The sequence below is a fragment of the Schistocerca serialis genome, chromosome 1 (genome assembly GCF_023864345.2).
Source record: "Schistocerca serialis cubense isolate TAMUIC-IGC-003099 chromosome 1, iqSchSeri2.2, whole genome shotgun sequence".
Taxonomy (NCBI): Eukaryota; Metazoa; Arthropoda; class Insecta; order Orthoptera; family Acrididae; genus Schistocerca; species Schistocerca serialis.
The window spans coordinates 659266831-659281803 of NC_064638.1; the positions used below are offsets into that span (position 1 = coordinate 659266831).

Genomic DNA, 14973 nt, shown 5'->3' on the forward strand with positions numbered 1-14973 from the left:
TCCATGAATTGTGTTTTGCATTACACTTCCAAAAAAAATGCACTGTTTTATCATGAGCACCATTTTATGTTGTATTCAACTGGTCATTAAACGTGTCTGCTTCTCTCACTCTCTTGAGTTTAACGTCCAGGGCCAGTTTAAGGCCCAAATCACTCAAGCCAACTTGGAGCACCAATCCAAGAGAGGCACCAGAGGTGCAATAACTGTAAGATTTCTGTACAGGATGTAACAGAATTAGTAGCAGCTTCTTGGGGCCCCAAACAGAGAGGTATGCCCTAGTGCAGGATTGTGGATGAAAATTAATAGCAAAAACAGACACAGGTGAAAGTGTACAATGGAAAAGAGGGAAGAGATGGGTTGTGAAATGATAGTTCACTTTTGTGGAAAAGTGTTCTCGAACCGGTATTGGAAATGGCAAGCAGTGGTCACAGGAGTGTATATTTGGGTGATAGTGTGGTTGTATGTGTGAATGTGTGTACTATCATCAGAAAAAGAGCTGATGCTTGAAAGCAAGTGTGAATGCTGTGCTCCACAGATTGATTCACTGTAGGTGACTGGTTGCCTTTCCCTTGTTTTATGTATTGCTCCATTCAGGAATTTCGAATACTGCTAAGTTTTAGTCTGCAGGTCATAACTGGTAAACTATGGTCAGAGTCCAAATCTGTCCTGGAAAATGGCTTGAAGCTTCAAATCTGGTCTTAAAAATCTGTCTTACCATTATATAATCAGCCTGAAACCTTCATCTGTCCCCAGATCTCTTACACGTGATTGACTTTTTTTCATTATTCTTAAACAAAGTGTTAGTGATGATTACATTATGTCCTGTGCAGAATTCTTCCAAGCAGCTTCCTCTTTTATTCCTTTCCCCTTATCAATGTTCTCCAACTGCTTTTCCTTATCTTCCTTATCTTACTACTGTATTCCAGTGTCTTATGTCGCCTAAATTTTCGTCTCCCTTCACTCTCACAATAATTTGCTTCATCTCATCATATATTCTTTCAATCTCTTCATAACCTGCTGAGAAAGTCGAAGTATAAACCCATACTACTGTGATGGGTGTTGGCTTCGAGTCTATCTCGGCTACAATAATATGTCCACTATGATGTTTGTAATAGCTTACCTTATTCCTACTTTCTTATTCATTTCTAGCTTAGTGCCTGCTGCTTCACTTGTGTACACTGTACAGCCTGTAGAGGTTTTTTGTTTTGTTTTAGGTTAATCAAATTTTTATGTTGCTTGTGAATTGCAACACCTTACAGGAGTTTCATGCTAATTAAGGCCATATAAGCATGGTCTTCTCCGAATGTGCTTCTGACCAAAAACCAATTCTGGTAGTTGGAATCCAAAGTTTTTGTTAATCATGCCTTTTGCATTCTTGTGGAAATATTTCCATAGAAACTTCCATGCCCCAACAAATATTTCTTTATATCTAACTGAGAAGTGAAATACCAATTTTCATAAGTTTAGTTTTAAACACTTATAATAACGAAATATTTTCTTAAAAATTTTCATCCCCTATTGTTCTCCCTTAGCAGTCTATTTCCAAAGACCCTAAAACATTTTTTTAAATTTCTAACCAATAAGTGAAATATCAATTATCATAAAGGTAGCCTTAAAAAACCCTTTATTACTTTCAAAAAATTTCACTCATAATTTCACCTCCTTAGAGGCTGAATTTCCAAAAATACTCAAACACGTATTTTTTTATTTTCTGACTGAGAAACCAAATACCAGTTTTGTAGTTCTAGCTTCAAGATTCCCTTAATAGTGACATACTTTCAAAAAGCCTTTAATCCCCTATGTCACCCCCTTAGGAGTGGAATTTTGGCCAATTCTTTCTTAAATGATGTCTACAGTATAAGGTCTACATCCTCTCCAAACTTCAGGTTTCTATCCTTAGCAGTTTGGGCTGCATGAGGATGAATTAGTGAATCAGTGTACATGACCCTGTTTCACACACTTAGGGGTTTAATTTCCAAAAACAGTGAAACATATATTTTTGCATCTCTAACCAAAAAGCCAACACCAATTTTCAAAGATTTAGCTTTAAAAATGCTTTTTTAATGAAATATTTCCATAAACTGTTTCACCCACTTAGGGGTCGAATTTCCCAAAACGGTGACATGTGTATCTTTTATTTCTAGCAGAGAACCCCAAAGCAAATATCATACATGTAACTTCTAAAATATGTGAAACATTTCCATAAAAACTTTCATCCCCTTAGGGTTCTGATTTCAAAAAATCTCCTCTTAAACAACATTTACACTCTAATATCCACAACTTTTCCAAATTTCAAGCTTATATCCTTAGCAGTTTGGGTTGGGCAATGATGAGTCAGTCACTCAGTCAGGACATTGCCTTTTATTACAGAAATTAAACCTACTCTTGCATTACCCCTGTCTGATTTTGTGTTGATAACCCTGTACTGACCTGGCCTGAAATTGTGTTCTTGTTGCCACTGCACTTCAGTGTCAGCTTGATGATCCTCTACCTTTCTTTTTCCTGTTTTTTTTTTTTTAATTTCTACCATTCTTTTTATTATACATTTTTGACACTAATGTATATCTTATGACCACACTGTGATTAGTAATTAATCAAAGCTAGTTTCTTATCTGATGTTATTGGCAATATGCTGTGAAGTACTGACCTGTATCATTTGGAAAGACGTTCTCTGTGAAAGTCATTAATTTTTCTTCTAAAAATTTTGAATTGCTTTCTAAAGTACAGTATATGTTATTGAGATATTAATCTTTATGTTAACTATATTTACCTATGCCTTAACACATCATCTATACACAGAGCTCGTGTTGTCTTCAAGTGGTTAATGCGTGGATTCTCAGGCTACCTACCTCCAGAACAACTTCTGTACCTGTGGGATCTGGTACTTGCTTATGATTCTCTTGAAGTTCTGCCATTACTGGCTGTTGCTATTTTAAGTTTTCGAAAGGATAATCTGTTACAAGTTGAAACCCTGGCTAATGTAGAGGTAAGACTCTTATTTGACTCTTCAGGTATATTTTAAGCTAATACAATTTTGTTTCATTACAGCTGAGAAGCTTTATAGCATGTACTTTCATGACTACACTTTTACAATGTACAAATGGGCATATATTATGCACTGTTTTTGTATGAAGCATATACCAAAATGACAATTTTCAGAAAATTGTATCTCTCATTGTTTGTATGATGTAAACACGAGGTTAGTAAAGCATCTAAATATACTCACTCTTACATTTCTATTAGTCAAAGATCATCTGATCTTAGATTTTTGTTAATAGATCTACATTTGTAAAGTTATAATCTTAACATCAAGTTATAATTACTCACCCTGGTCCCTTAACTATTAATCAAGAAATGCAGGAAAATTAGTTAAACATTAATTTTAATTTTAAATAAATTGTACTTTTTATGTCTTCTATTCTTGCTACATTTTGTATTGGGATGTAATATTACATGTATCATGAGAGGTATCAGGATAAAATTCTGTTGACAGCTACTGGTTCTGTGCATAACGATACAAATACATAGTTTTTAGTTCTTCAGTGAACTTCCTTGTCATACAGTACTGGCAGCAGTGGTTGTAACAGCAGGCACAATAGATGTGTGCCATGGTCTTGACTCCAGGAACCCAGGAAAACTCCAGCTTAACCATTTTTGTTAGAGATGGAGTTCCTTTTAAATTATTGTGATGTGTTAGTTAAAAAGTTTGCAAAACAGAAAGATAGAAACATTTTATGCATTAGCTATATATTTAACATTTTAATACAAATTTATGATTTTTGTTCTACTTTGTGTTAGCTTCTGTTAAGCTAACCCATAAGTATAGTTTACATGAGGAAGAAATGAGACTGTTGGAAGGTTAAGTAAAAGAAAAATGTAGTTACCCATGTTTTTGTGCTTCTTTCAACAATATTCTTTTCCCATCTAGAAGAGACTCTGAACTTTTTTCTGCCAATTTGTGTCTAGTTCCAACAAGGTTGCATTTCCATATGCACTATTTTACTGTATCTCAAAACTCTGCTGAGACTACCCACTGAAATGTGTGCATTAAAAACTAATGCAAAATAATCAGGAACATCTTACAATCCACAACCCACCTTACAGTGAGTGTACCATTGTCGCTTCCTCCCTTAATGTTCCTGTCTCTAATCGAGCATGAGATCCTCTAGAAGATCTCGTACATTTCTGATTTTACCTTTCTCGTCTTTTTGCAAGATGTATGTATGAGGAATCAATATGTTGGTTGACTCTTCTGGTAACAAGAGCTCTCAGAATTTTAGCACTGAATCACACCAACCTTCACAATACCTCACTTCTAGCATCTGCCAATGGATTATATTAGCATCTCCTTTATGCTTCGGTACTAATTAAGCAAACAAGTGGAATTAAATCAGCATTTTCTTGATGCTTCCATTACATACTAAACATGTTTCTTTTCTATAGGTCTTCTTTATTTCCATTGTTGGTATTACCTGGCAAGAATCCCAAACTAAACATGAGTAGTCAAGTATGTGTCAGACTATCATTTTTAAGCTACATTTTCTGTCAATTATTCTAATGACTCTCTGTATCTTATCTACCTTTCCTACAGTTATTTTTGTGTAGTCATTCCATTTTAAAACCTTGTATATATAAATCCATGCATTTAATAGATGCGACTTTTTTCAGTAAATATTCAGCAATTGTATAACCTAACAATAATGGGACTTTCCACTTATTTTTGGCATAATATGTTACATTTGTTCATGTTGAGAGCCAACACTCAGTCATCCCAACAAGCATAAATCCTCTACTAGCCTTCCAACATTTTGTAGCATTTTCTAACCGTGTGATTTCTCAGAATACAACAGTACTTTCTGCAAACAATATCTTGGAGCTTTTGATGTTATTCACATGTACAAATATTGTGAACAGTAGAGACCTAACACGCTTTTGAGATATGCCTGAATCTACTTTTATATGTTAAGATCCATTAAGAACAACATTTTATGTTATATTCACAAAGAATTTTTGAATTCAGTCACAAAGCTGGTCTGATATTCCATACACTTATATTTTGTTCATTAGATGGCAGCACAAAACTGTATCTAACTTATTATGAAAGTTAAGGACCATGACATCAATCTGGGTGTCAATATTTGCTGCTTGCTGGGTATCAAGGACAAACAGAATGATTTTAGTTTCACAGTATCATTGTTTGCAGAATCCATGTTTATACTTACAGAAGAGGTAGTTGGTCTCAAGGAAATTTTAATACATAGGCATAAAACAGAATTCTAAAATGGATTGATTTAAGCAATATAAGCCTATAATTTTGTGCACCTGTTTGATGACAATTCATGAAACTGGGGATGACCTGTAATTTTTTAATCATTTGGAACACTTCATTTCTCCAGCAACCTATGATAGACTGCTGCTAAAAGAGGAGTAAGTCCCTTCTCATACTCCATATATAATCATATAGGTATCCCATCCGATTCTGCCACCTTTCCTCAGTTGAGCAGTTTTAGTTGATGTTCTGTCACATTGTCACTTATCTCAATATGAATTTAGAGGTTCATGGGATGACTGAAAGGAGGAACCATAGTACAAACTTCTTAGAATGTTTTGTCAAATCAAGTTTTACTTCCAAATTTGTTTAGTGCTTCATGCATTGCTCTCCTTGCACTCATTTTTGTTTTGTTTTATTTTTGTTAATGAACTAGTCTTTAACTGTTTTTAAAAATGTGGTCAAGCTTTCTTTACTTTTGAACAACTTTGCAATGTGACATTTAAACCACAATGGGTCTTTGCTATCCTTGCAAGTCTGACTGATAGATATATTCTGTCTAAAGCATATGAATAGTGAATAGTGTAGTGTTTATTTATTTATTGTTCCATGTGATCTGATGGTACACAGTGTGTTGCAGATGTCGGAAAATATCATTTAACATTGTTAACATATATTAACGTAGGCCTATAGTATCCTAATGTATTATATTGCTCAATGTTTTCAGTGTAACACAAACAGCAAGATTACTGTTCTAAGTATTCATTTACAGAGTAAAAACAGTGACACAACAAATATGACTTCATGGCTTTGCTAAATTTTATGTTGTCTTCGATGGACTTAATACTAGTGGGAAGATTGTAGAACAGTTGGAGGCCCATGTGGAAAACTCCCTTTTTACACAGTTGAGTGTTTGTACGTATAACATGCAGGTTTGCGTCTTTCCTGGTGTTGTGTTCATGTGTTTCATTATTTTTTACGACTCTGGGCACAGTTGGCACTATGTTTTCTGAAAAATTTTAGAGTCTCAAGTATGTAGCGGCAAGGCAGTGTAAGGATTTCCAACTTTCTGAAGACGGGTTTGCAGGAGTCTCTGGGTTTGCTCCCAGTAATAATCCTCATTGCTCTCTTCTGGATTATGAATGTGCTCAAAGCAGTTGGAGAATTTCCCCAGAATATTACACCATATTTTAGGTAGGCTTGTATGTAAGCGTAGTATGCACTGGTTAATGTTTTCAGGCTAGCACATGTTTTCAGTACACTCAATGCATAACAGCCAGTACAAATCCTGGCATTTACCTTTCCTGTATGTGTATTCCATCTCAGGTTATCTTGAACCCACAGACCTAGGAATTTGAAAACAGTGTTGGTATCTATTGACTGGTTATTTATAGTGACAAATGACTGAGAGGAATTTGCATTTTGTGTTGTGTGAAAGTTCATGGAAGCTGTCTTTTTGGTGTTCATAGTTAATCTGTTGATTTTTGCCCAGTTGCTGAGTTGATCAGTAGCCAAGTTCACAGCTTTTTGCGCAGCCTCTGTATTTTCCCCTTTGAGGAGTACAGTTGTGTCATCAGCAAATATTATTGTTTTGTGTGCATCAACATTCAGGCTCAAGTCATTAATATACAGGAGGAAAAGTAGGGGTCCCAATACTGAGACCTGTGGAACACCTAGCTTGACAGTTTTATTACTTGATAGTATTTCGGTTATTGAGTTCTTTTGTCTATTAGTATATTTCGTGCTGACTCTCTGCATCCGCTTGGTTAGGAATGTAGCAATCCAGTTGTTTGCAATTCCTCTGATACCGTAGTGTTCTAATTTTTCCACTAATATTTTGTGTTTCAACAGTGTGAAAAGCCTTTGACAGATCCATAAATATGCCTGTTATGGGTTGTTTTCTATCTAACAGTTCTAAAACCGTATTTATGCAATCATATACTGCAATTTCAGTAGATTTGTTGCTTCTGAACCCATGTTGAGCTAAACTTAGTAAATCTTTTTTTTTTTTCAATGAAGTCCATCATTTTTTTGGACATTATTTTTTCAAAAACTTTAGGAAAGCAGGATGAGATTGAGATAGGCCTGTAGTTATTCATATCTTTATTATCACCTTTTTTGAAGAAAGGAATTACTTTAGAAAGTTTCAGAGCTTCAGGGAAGATACCTGCCTGGTAAGAACAGTCACAGAGGTGAGTTAATGGTTCAGCAATTGTGTCTTCACAATTTTTGATTACAGCTGCTGGAATACCATCAATTCCAGCTGAATATGAATTTTTTAACTCTCTGAGGGCTTTTGCAACATCATTTTCAGTGACTTTGGTAATGAAAATTGACTCTGCACATGTGTGATATTTTTGGTTTGCTAGTTGGTAATTTGTGTTAGGATTATTTTGGACCAGTTTTTCAGCTATGCTTGTAAAGAAATTGTTGAAAGAGTTCACTACAACTTCGGGATTAGATATAGATTCATTGTTGAGTTTGATTTCTATGTTCGTGTGTGAAGCTTTCATTTCCCCTCTTTCCCTTTTTATGATATTCCACATTGCTTATACTTTATTGCTGGATTTGTCAATGTACTCATCATTCTGCATCCTTTTTGCTTTTCTTATCACTCTTCTTAGGATACATGTGTAGTTTTTATAGTATTCTGTTAGTTGGGGGGAGTCACTACTTTGTTTACATAACATGTGGAGTATTCTTTTATGTTTAGTGAATAGTGTGAATAGTGTTTTATTCGTCTCATACCATACAATTTCTAATCATATGGTTAGTGTACAGGAGACATGTGAAAAAATGGATAACACTACTTAGGCCTAATTGGTACAAAGAATTTTAACATTAATATAGACTTTTATTTTTCTTTCCTCCATTTTGTGAAGGACAGCTACATTTACACACAAGACTATATGTAAATTTATCCTGCTCAAATGTTCAGTTCATCCTTCATGAACTCCTGAACAGTGTAGTAGCAGCGTTTCACAAGTATATAATATAGCTTTGTTTTCAGTGTCTCTAGGTTCATACTCAGAACATTCTTCCTTGTTAGCTTGTTATGAATTTTCATTGCCATATACTGAGGAGACTGGGCAAATAGGTTTAAGAGATGAGTGGGAAGCATAAATTTGTCTTTGTTTCTCGTGTTATACGCGTGATTGAAACTGTTTTTCTCAAATAACTCTAAATTGCTATGTAGAAAGATGATAATATCATAGATGTATAAGGAGTGAACTGTTAATAACTGTTGTTTTTCAAATAGTGGGTGACATGATGTCCTTGGATGGGCAGTACACATGTTCCTTATTATTATTTTCTGTAACTTTAGTATATGCAATATATTGCTTGAATTTCCCCAAAAAATAATACCATACCTTACAACTGATTGAAAGTAGCTGTGGTATGCAGTTTTCCTTGTATTCATGTCTGTTGCACCAGCTAATATTTGCATAGCAAATGCAAAGCTACATAATTTGTTTAACAGATAGTCAACATGTTTATTCCAATTTAAATTTTTATCTAGGTTTAATCCTAAAAACTTCACAGAATCTACTTCTTCTATATCCTGATTTTTATGAGTTATTTTAATTTCTTGGGGCTTTGACTGTTTTGTTCTCAACTGGACCATGTGGGTTTTGGGGAAGTTCAATCTTAATCCATTCAGTTGGAACCATGTTTCTAGTTTGTTCATTGTGTTTATTATGTAGAGAGGGATGTTTTCTGGCTCCTGGTTTTCAGTTAATACAGATGTGTCATCTGCAAATAAAATCTATGGAGCATTTATATTGTTCGGTAAATCATTAACATAGAACAAGAACAAAATAGGTCCTAGAATCGAGCCTTGAGGGACACCTTGGGCTACTCTTTTCCATTTTGAATAGTAATTTGCTGCATTTGATGAGACAATCACTCTTTGTTTCCTATTTGATGAGTATGAAGTAAGCCAATTTAGAACATTAACCTTGATCCCATACTTGTCAAGCTTATAGATGAGCAGTGCATGATTTACAGAGTCAAAGATTCCTGCAACTTTATTATGGTTGTCTAATGATGTACTGATCTTGTCGATAAACTTGTTAATTGCATCAGTAGTACTTTTGCCACGCTGGAAACCAAATTGCTTTTCTGTAATAATATCATATTTCTCCATAAAATTTCGAATCTGATTAGCAGTAGCATTTTCAAAGATTTTTGATAGGACTGGGAGGAGGGAGATGGGACGATAACTCCCCATATCCTCTCTTGACCCTTTTTTGAGCAACGGTTTTACTTCTGCATACTTCAGCACCTCTGGGAAGCTTCCTTGTTCAAAGTATTGGTTTATTATTTTAGATAATGGGTATCCTATTATTTTACACACAAATTTAAGGACTTTTGCTGGTATTCCATCCCAACCTGCAGAATTTTTGTTTTTTAGTTTTAATATAATTTTTTCTACATCTATTGTTGAAACTGTTTTGAATTTTGTGAAGCATTCAGAATTATGATTTAGTCCAAAGGTGCATACATTGTTCTCATAATCTGCAACATTAACCTCTGGTTTCACTACATTAATGAAGAGCTCATTGAAGCATTCTGAAATTTGAGCCGGATTTACAATGATCTCATCTTCAAGCTTAATTGTACTAATTCCATGTCTAGAGGCTTTGATACCTAATTCGTTTTTTACAACTGACCATACTGCCTTTGATTTATTCTCATGTTTTAAGATTAATTTATTATTTGTCATTTGCTTTGCTGCTTTGACAACTTTCTTAAATGTGCTTTTGTATTGTTTAACACATTCAATAAATTCAATTTTTTTATTATGTCTTAGCTCCTTATGTAGCTGCCTTTTCTTAGCACTGGAGATTTTTATACCTTTAGTGATCCATTTTAATTTTGTCATTTTATTAAAATAAGTTTTTTGTGGAAACATTTCATTGAAAACACTTAGAAAATCCCTTAGAAATGCTTCAAAATTTGCCGTGCGTGAAATATTTTTATCAAATGCTCTTCAATTATGTCCATCTGTACTCAAAATTTCCAGTCTCAAAGAAGAATGTTGACTGTTGATTGCTCAGGTAAACTGAAATGTTTCTTACATGCTTGCTATGCCGAAATATTTTCTTACCTTTCTCAACATTCTTATCAATGCTTGTAGACAGTGATGCTGTACCAATCTTGTCACTGACTCCCTGCTCTTATTTAAGTGAATGAAAAGGTTTAGACCTGTTTGTATCTGCAAGATCTAAGATGTTACCCTCATGAGTAAGGTAATTTTCAGATAAGACATTAAGAACAATACTGCATGGACACCTTTCTCTACCATCTGCACTAATCACTTGTGTCTCCCACTCTATAGCTGATAAGTTGAAATCTTCCTCTAATACTTTATCAAAATTAGTACACATATGACAAATTTCACAGGAATAGATGCTGATAAAATTTTCTTGAGCTTGCATCCATTTCAAGTGTTTAAATGCTCAAAAGCTTTTTGCCAATTGCTCCTCAACCATTATGAAATGGTGACTGTTGTATGGATGATGCTGCCATCCTCAAATAGCCATGTTACTGTCTGTGATGTCATTGGGCCACAGTGCAGCTGCATATAAGGTAATATTTTCATTGTGAGCCTGTATAAAACATAAGAGCTATTTCTACCTACGGCCTCTTGAGGAATCAGCACCAGCAGAACATGCTCTGGCAGTTGGACACAAACTGTGTTCAATGAGACATCTCATATGAAATGGATATATGGTTTCTGTGATAGTGTTATCAAAGAAGTAACTGAGATACAAGTTTGAGACTACATCCTTAATAAACAGGGTGATCTGTAGCAAAGCACAGCTTGGGACCTAGCTATTGGGACATTCAAGTAGATGCAATGGACTTGCAATCAGAACATTCTCTTATGCAGAGCTGGACTGGATTCAGGTGACATCATGGGTGGTGGCACATCTATACATTAGGACAGCAGCTCAGTCACATCACAGTCACTACCTGAAAATGGCCAAAGAGCTCTCAGCCAAAAACCAACTTGATGCAGCTGGAAACTTCAGAAAATTATATCAGTTTATATTGATGAAATGGTGCATTCATTCATCAACATATCTGTACAGGGAGGTAATGTGGCACAGCATTAAACATCTGAAGAAACTGCCTGTTAAGAAGGCTAGTTTATTAAAATCTTTATCCTTCCTATTGCACTGCTGCAATGAAAAGATAGTTCTATAATCTGCTGCCATCAGCCACCACATCATCACTCATGCAGCTAGGAGAATATTTCATCATGCCACCAGAGAGCAGTTAGATGCAAATGGTTGTGAGCTTATTGATTATTGCTGGTCACCTGCAACTGACACAGTCATTTTCAGCTTGAGATTCACCACGGGAGCAGAATAGTTGTCATCACAGAAGACAACCCCAGAAAAGCAAAAAGGGACATTCAGCTGGCTTTCCAACAACGAAATGCGGCAGAATGTAAAGTAGCAAAATGTACCATTATTAACATGATGGCCGTAAACATCGATGTGGGTGCCATCTTGGCACTTAAGAAGGGGCTTAATTTTGCACCTTCACTTAGAGCATTCCTTTTGTTGACAAAATAAATAGTATGCAACAATCAGTTCGTGAGGTTCCCTGTGAAATTGCAAAAGAAATCCATCAAGAAACAAGCCACATTCTTATAAATACAAACTACCAGTGCTGAAAATGACAAAAACTGTGCTCAGTGATTTTCACTTGCTCTGCAACAATCCTCTCATTGTATTCCAGTCAGCTGACAAGGGCAATGCAGCCATTGAAAAGGAACATGCCAACTATGACGTGATTTCCAGTTGATGCAGGAGGAAGCGACACACCAAAAATTGCCACTGGGCTCAACAACGATAATAAGGAGAAAGACACCAGAGCTTCTCAAGTGGTCATAGCTGGAAGAGAGTATCATTAAAAAATTCCTCCCTTAGGCATCTTACCTATATACATTTTATGGCCTGCCAAAAGTTCATTAGAAGGAAACAACCCTAAGACCCATCATGAGCACCAATGGAGTGCTGACTACCAGTCTCCCAGAACATATACCTAGTCTCTGTATTCTGCATGTTGGTCACTGTTTGCATCATATGAAGAACATGAACAACTTCATAAGCCAAATTAAACATCCGCATCTTGGAAAAGGAGATCTGACATCCAGCTTTAATGTGGTCTCATTATTCAAGCATGTTCCCGTCAAAGACTCCATAAATCTGCTGCCCCAGTTTTTTGACAATACTGTCATCAGTTTATTTAAGCACACTTTAATGTCACCATATTTGTTTTATGTTGGGGAATATTTCAACCAGATGGGCAGCACCATTCCAGTTACAGCCAGTCTGTTTATGAAGTACATTGAGGACACCACATGAGGATATTTGTGTTTCTTGCTTAGGGTGAACATCATCTTCATTTTCCTTATGCAAAAACTGTCATCGATTTTCAAGAGCTTCTTTGCCTTAAAGCCAGATTTAAAACTTCATTTAGAGCACAAAACCAATATTTGTTTCACAATAAATAAAACAACAGCATTCTTCTATCACATGTCATTTACAAGGCAGGCACTTAGTTCTCCTTAATTAATATGCCTAGCCGGTCTCAGAAATACATCTGCTATATTTAAGAATTTTTAGATCTTCAGCAACACTAGATGTGGTATGTCTTGAAAAATGAGTAAACATGCATTACAGTGCCATGAGGGGAACCCAAAAAAAAACTGGAATAACATTCCACAGTTGTGTAGTAAGCATTTCTACCGATAGGATGTATAATGCAAGTCATTGCCAGATCAGTGCCACCTGTATTGTTGTCCTGGCCTTGTTCTGTTAATCTGCACTGGTTGTTTTTGCTAGCACTGTTTTGGTTTTGTGCCGTTTTTTGTGATGGAAATTTTAAGTGAACAACATGCAGCTGTGAAATTTTGTTTTCTATTCAGTAAACATGTTGCTGACACTGTTTTAATGTTGAAAACAGCTTACCATGTTGAGGCTATGGGAAAACTCAAGTGCACAAGTGGTTTGCTCAATTAAAAATAGTAACATGTCAACAGATGATGAACTTCATTCTGGATGTCCATCTACTGCCCTTTTTGACAAAAATGTTGAAAAAATCTGATATCTTAAAGCTCACAGACCACTGACATACAATTTGGAAGTTTTAAGACGATTGCACAATAGCATTCATCAAAAAAGTCTCAATTTGTGGCAGACAGGAGACTGGTTCTTCCACCCAGACAACACACCTGCACACACAGCCATCTTAGTCATACAGTTTTTGCCTAAAAATGGTATGGTTCCACTGCCCCACACTTTAATCACCTGATCTGGCCCTGTGCAACTTTTTCTTATTTCCACACATGACAAGGGTCATGAAAGGACACCGATTTGGCAACATTGAAGAAGTCAAGGAAAAAAACAGCTATCAGCCATTTCTAAAGATGACTAAAAAAAAAAGTTCTGGACTATGGAAGCACCAGTGGAACAAATGTCTTAGTTGTAATGGAGAGTATTTTGAAGGGTATATGGTTGTTTTGTAAATAATTTGAAAACATATAGCTTTTAAAAAAATTGTAATTCTTTTTTTTCCATCTATCTATTTGGTGCTCTTTTCTCTGAGCTGAAGCTTCTTTGTGCAGAACTACAATATAATGATATAAAAGCTTCTTTCCAAGTATTCTCATTATGTGATCCATAAATTTTACAATTTCAAAAATCAGTTATGATCCAGTGGTCTTTAATTCAGATATGAAGAAAGATTTCTAGAAAAGCATCCATAATACATAAAAACTTAGAATATTTTGAAGACAATAGGGTATGAATATCAGTAGTTTTACAATACATTGTATGTTCACAAATTATTAAGACATTGCAGTTTATAATACAATTTAAAGCAGTATTTTTCTCTTATTTTCAGGCTGTTCTTGCAGATCTGTCTTCTCTCAAAGTAATGCCATTGTTACAGTTGGCATTGCTTAGAGATTGAGCTGAGTTATTTGCAGTCCCAGTGTTGGTGGAATAACAACTGTCTGTGAAAAAATATTTAAGATTCGTCCAAATTTTTCTATACTACAAGAAGAAAGTGGCTAACTGTTATGAATAAATTCTTATGAGATGTCATGTTTTGTATTTCTGTCAAACAACAGAAACAGACAAAATAGAGACATCTGTTGAAAAAATTATGATGAAGATTCCTAGAAACACTCAAAAGTAAATTCGAGCTTCTAAGATTGGAAATGCAGAAATCAGAAATAGAAATTCAAACCAAAAGACAAGAAAGAAGGACTACAGAGTAGATAGAAGTAATTCTAATTAATTATATATCCAAAAAAAAAAGAAGTCTGGGAGGAAAATAGGATGAAGCTAGCCTTTGAACAAGTAAGCAGTAATGAGGAAATAAAGTGAATTACGAAGCCATTGAGGCTTAAATTACAGTAGATAGGGTTTATTACAGGAAGAAATCTATAACTGTAGCAACTAAATTCAATTCATTTTAATGTCTACAGTTAATTTAGTTTGAGGTAGTACCAAAGATCAAACATATGTTGGAGGAGAATGTACCATCTGCACAGCTTCTTGAGATGGTATGGGTCATGGGCCTAATAATGCTCACTATCAGGCAACGGCTCACATATCTGCTTTTGTGATTTAATGTGCAGTAGTATAACCCACCTGAAATATGAGTGCATCATAAATTAT

General features: G+C 35.2%; 1 protein-coding gene across 1 annotated transcript in view; it reads left to right on the forward strand.

Moving 5' to 3' along the window:
* LOC126479317 (TBC1 domain family member 19) overlaps positions 1–14369 on the forward strand; it is a 192907-nt gene extending 178538 nt beyond the window's left edge. Inside the window, exons 12-13 of the mRNA XM_050103774.1 lie at positions 2800–2986; positions 14192–14369. Of these exons, the coding sequence (XP_049959731.1) occupies positions 2800–2986; positions 14192–14260 (256 nt within the window). The 3' untranslated portion in view covers positions 14261–14369. The remainder of the gene's footprint in view (positions 1–2799; positions 2987–14191) is intronic.
* The last annotated feature ends 604 nt before the right edge of the window (positions 14370–14973 follow it).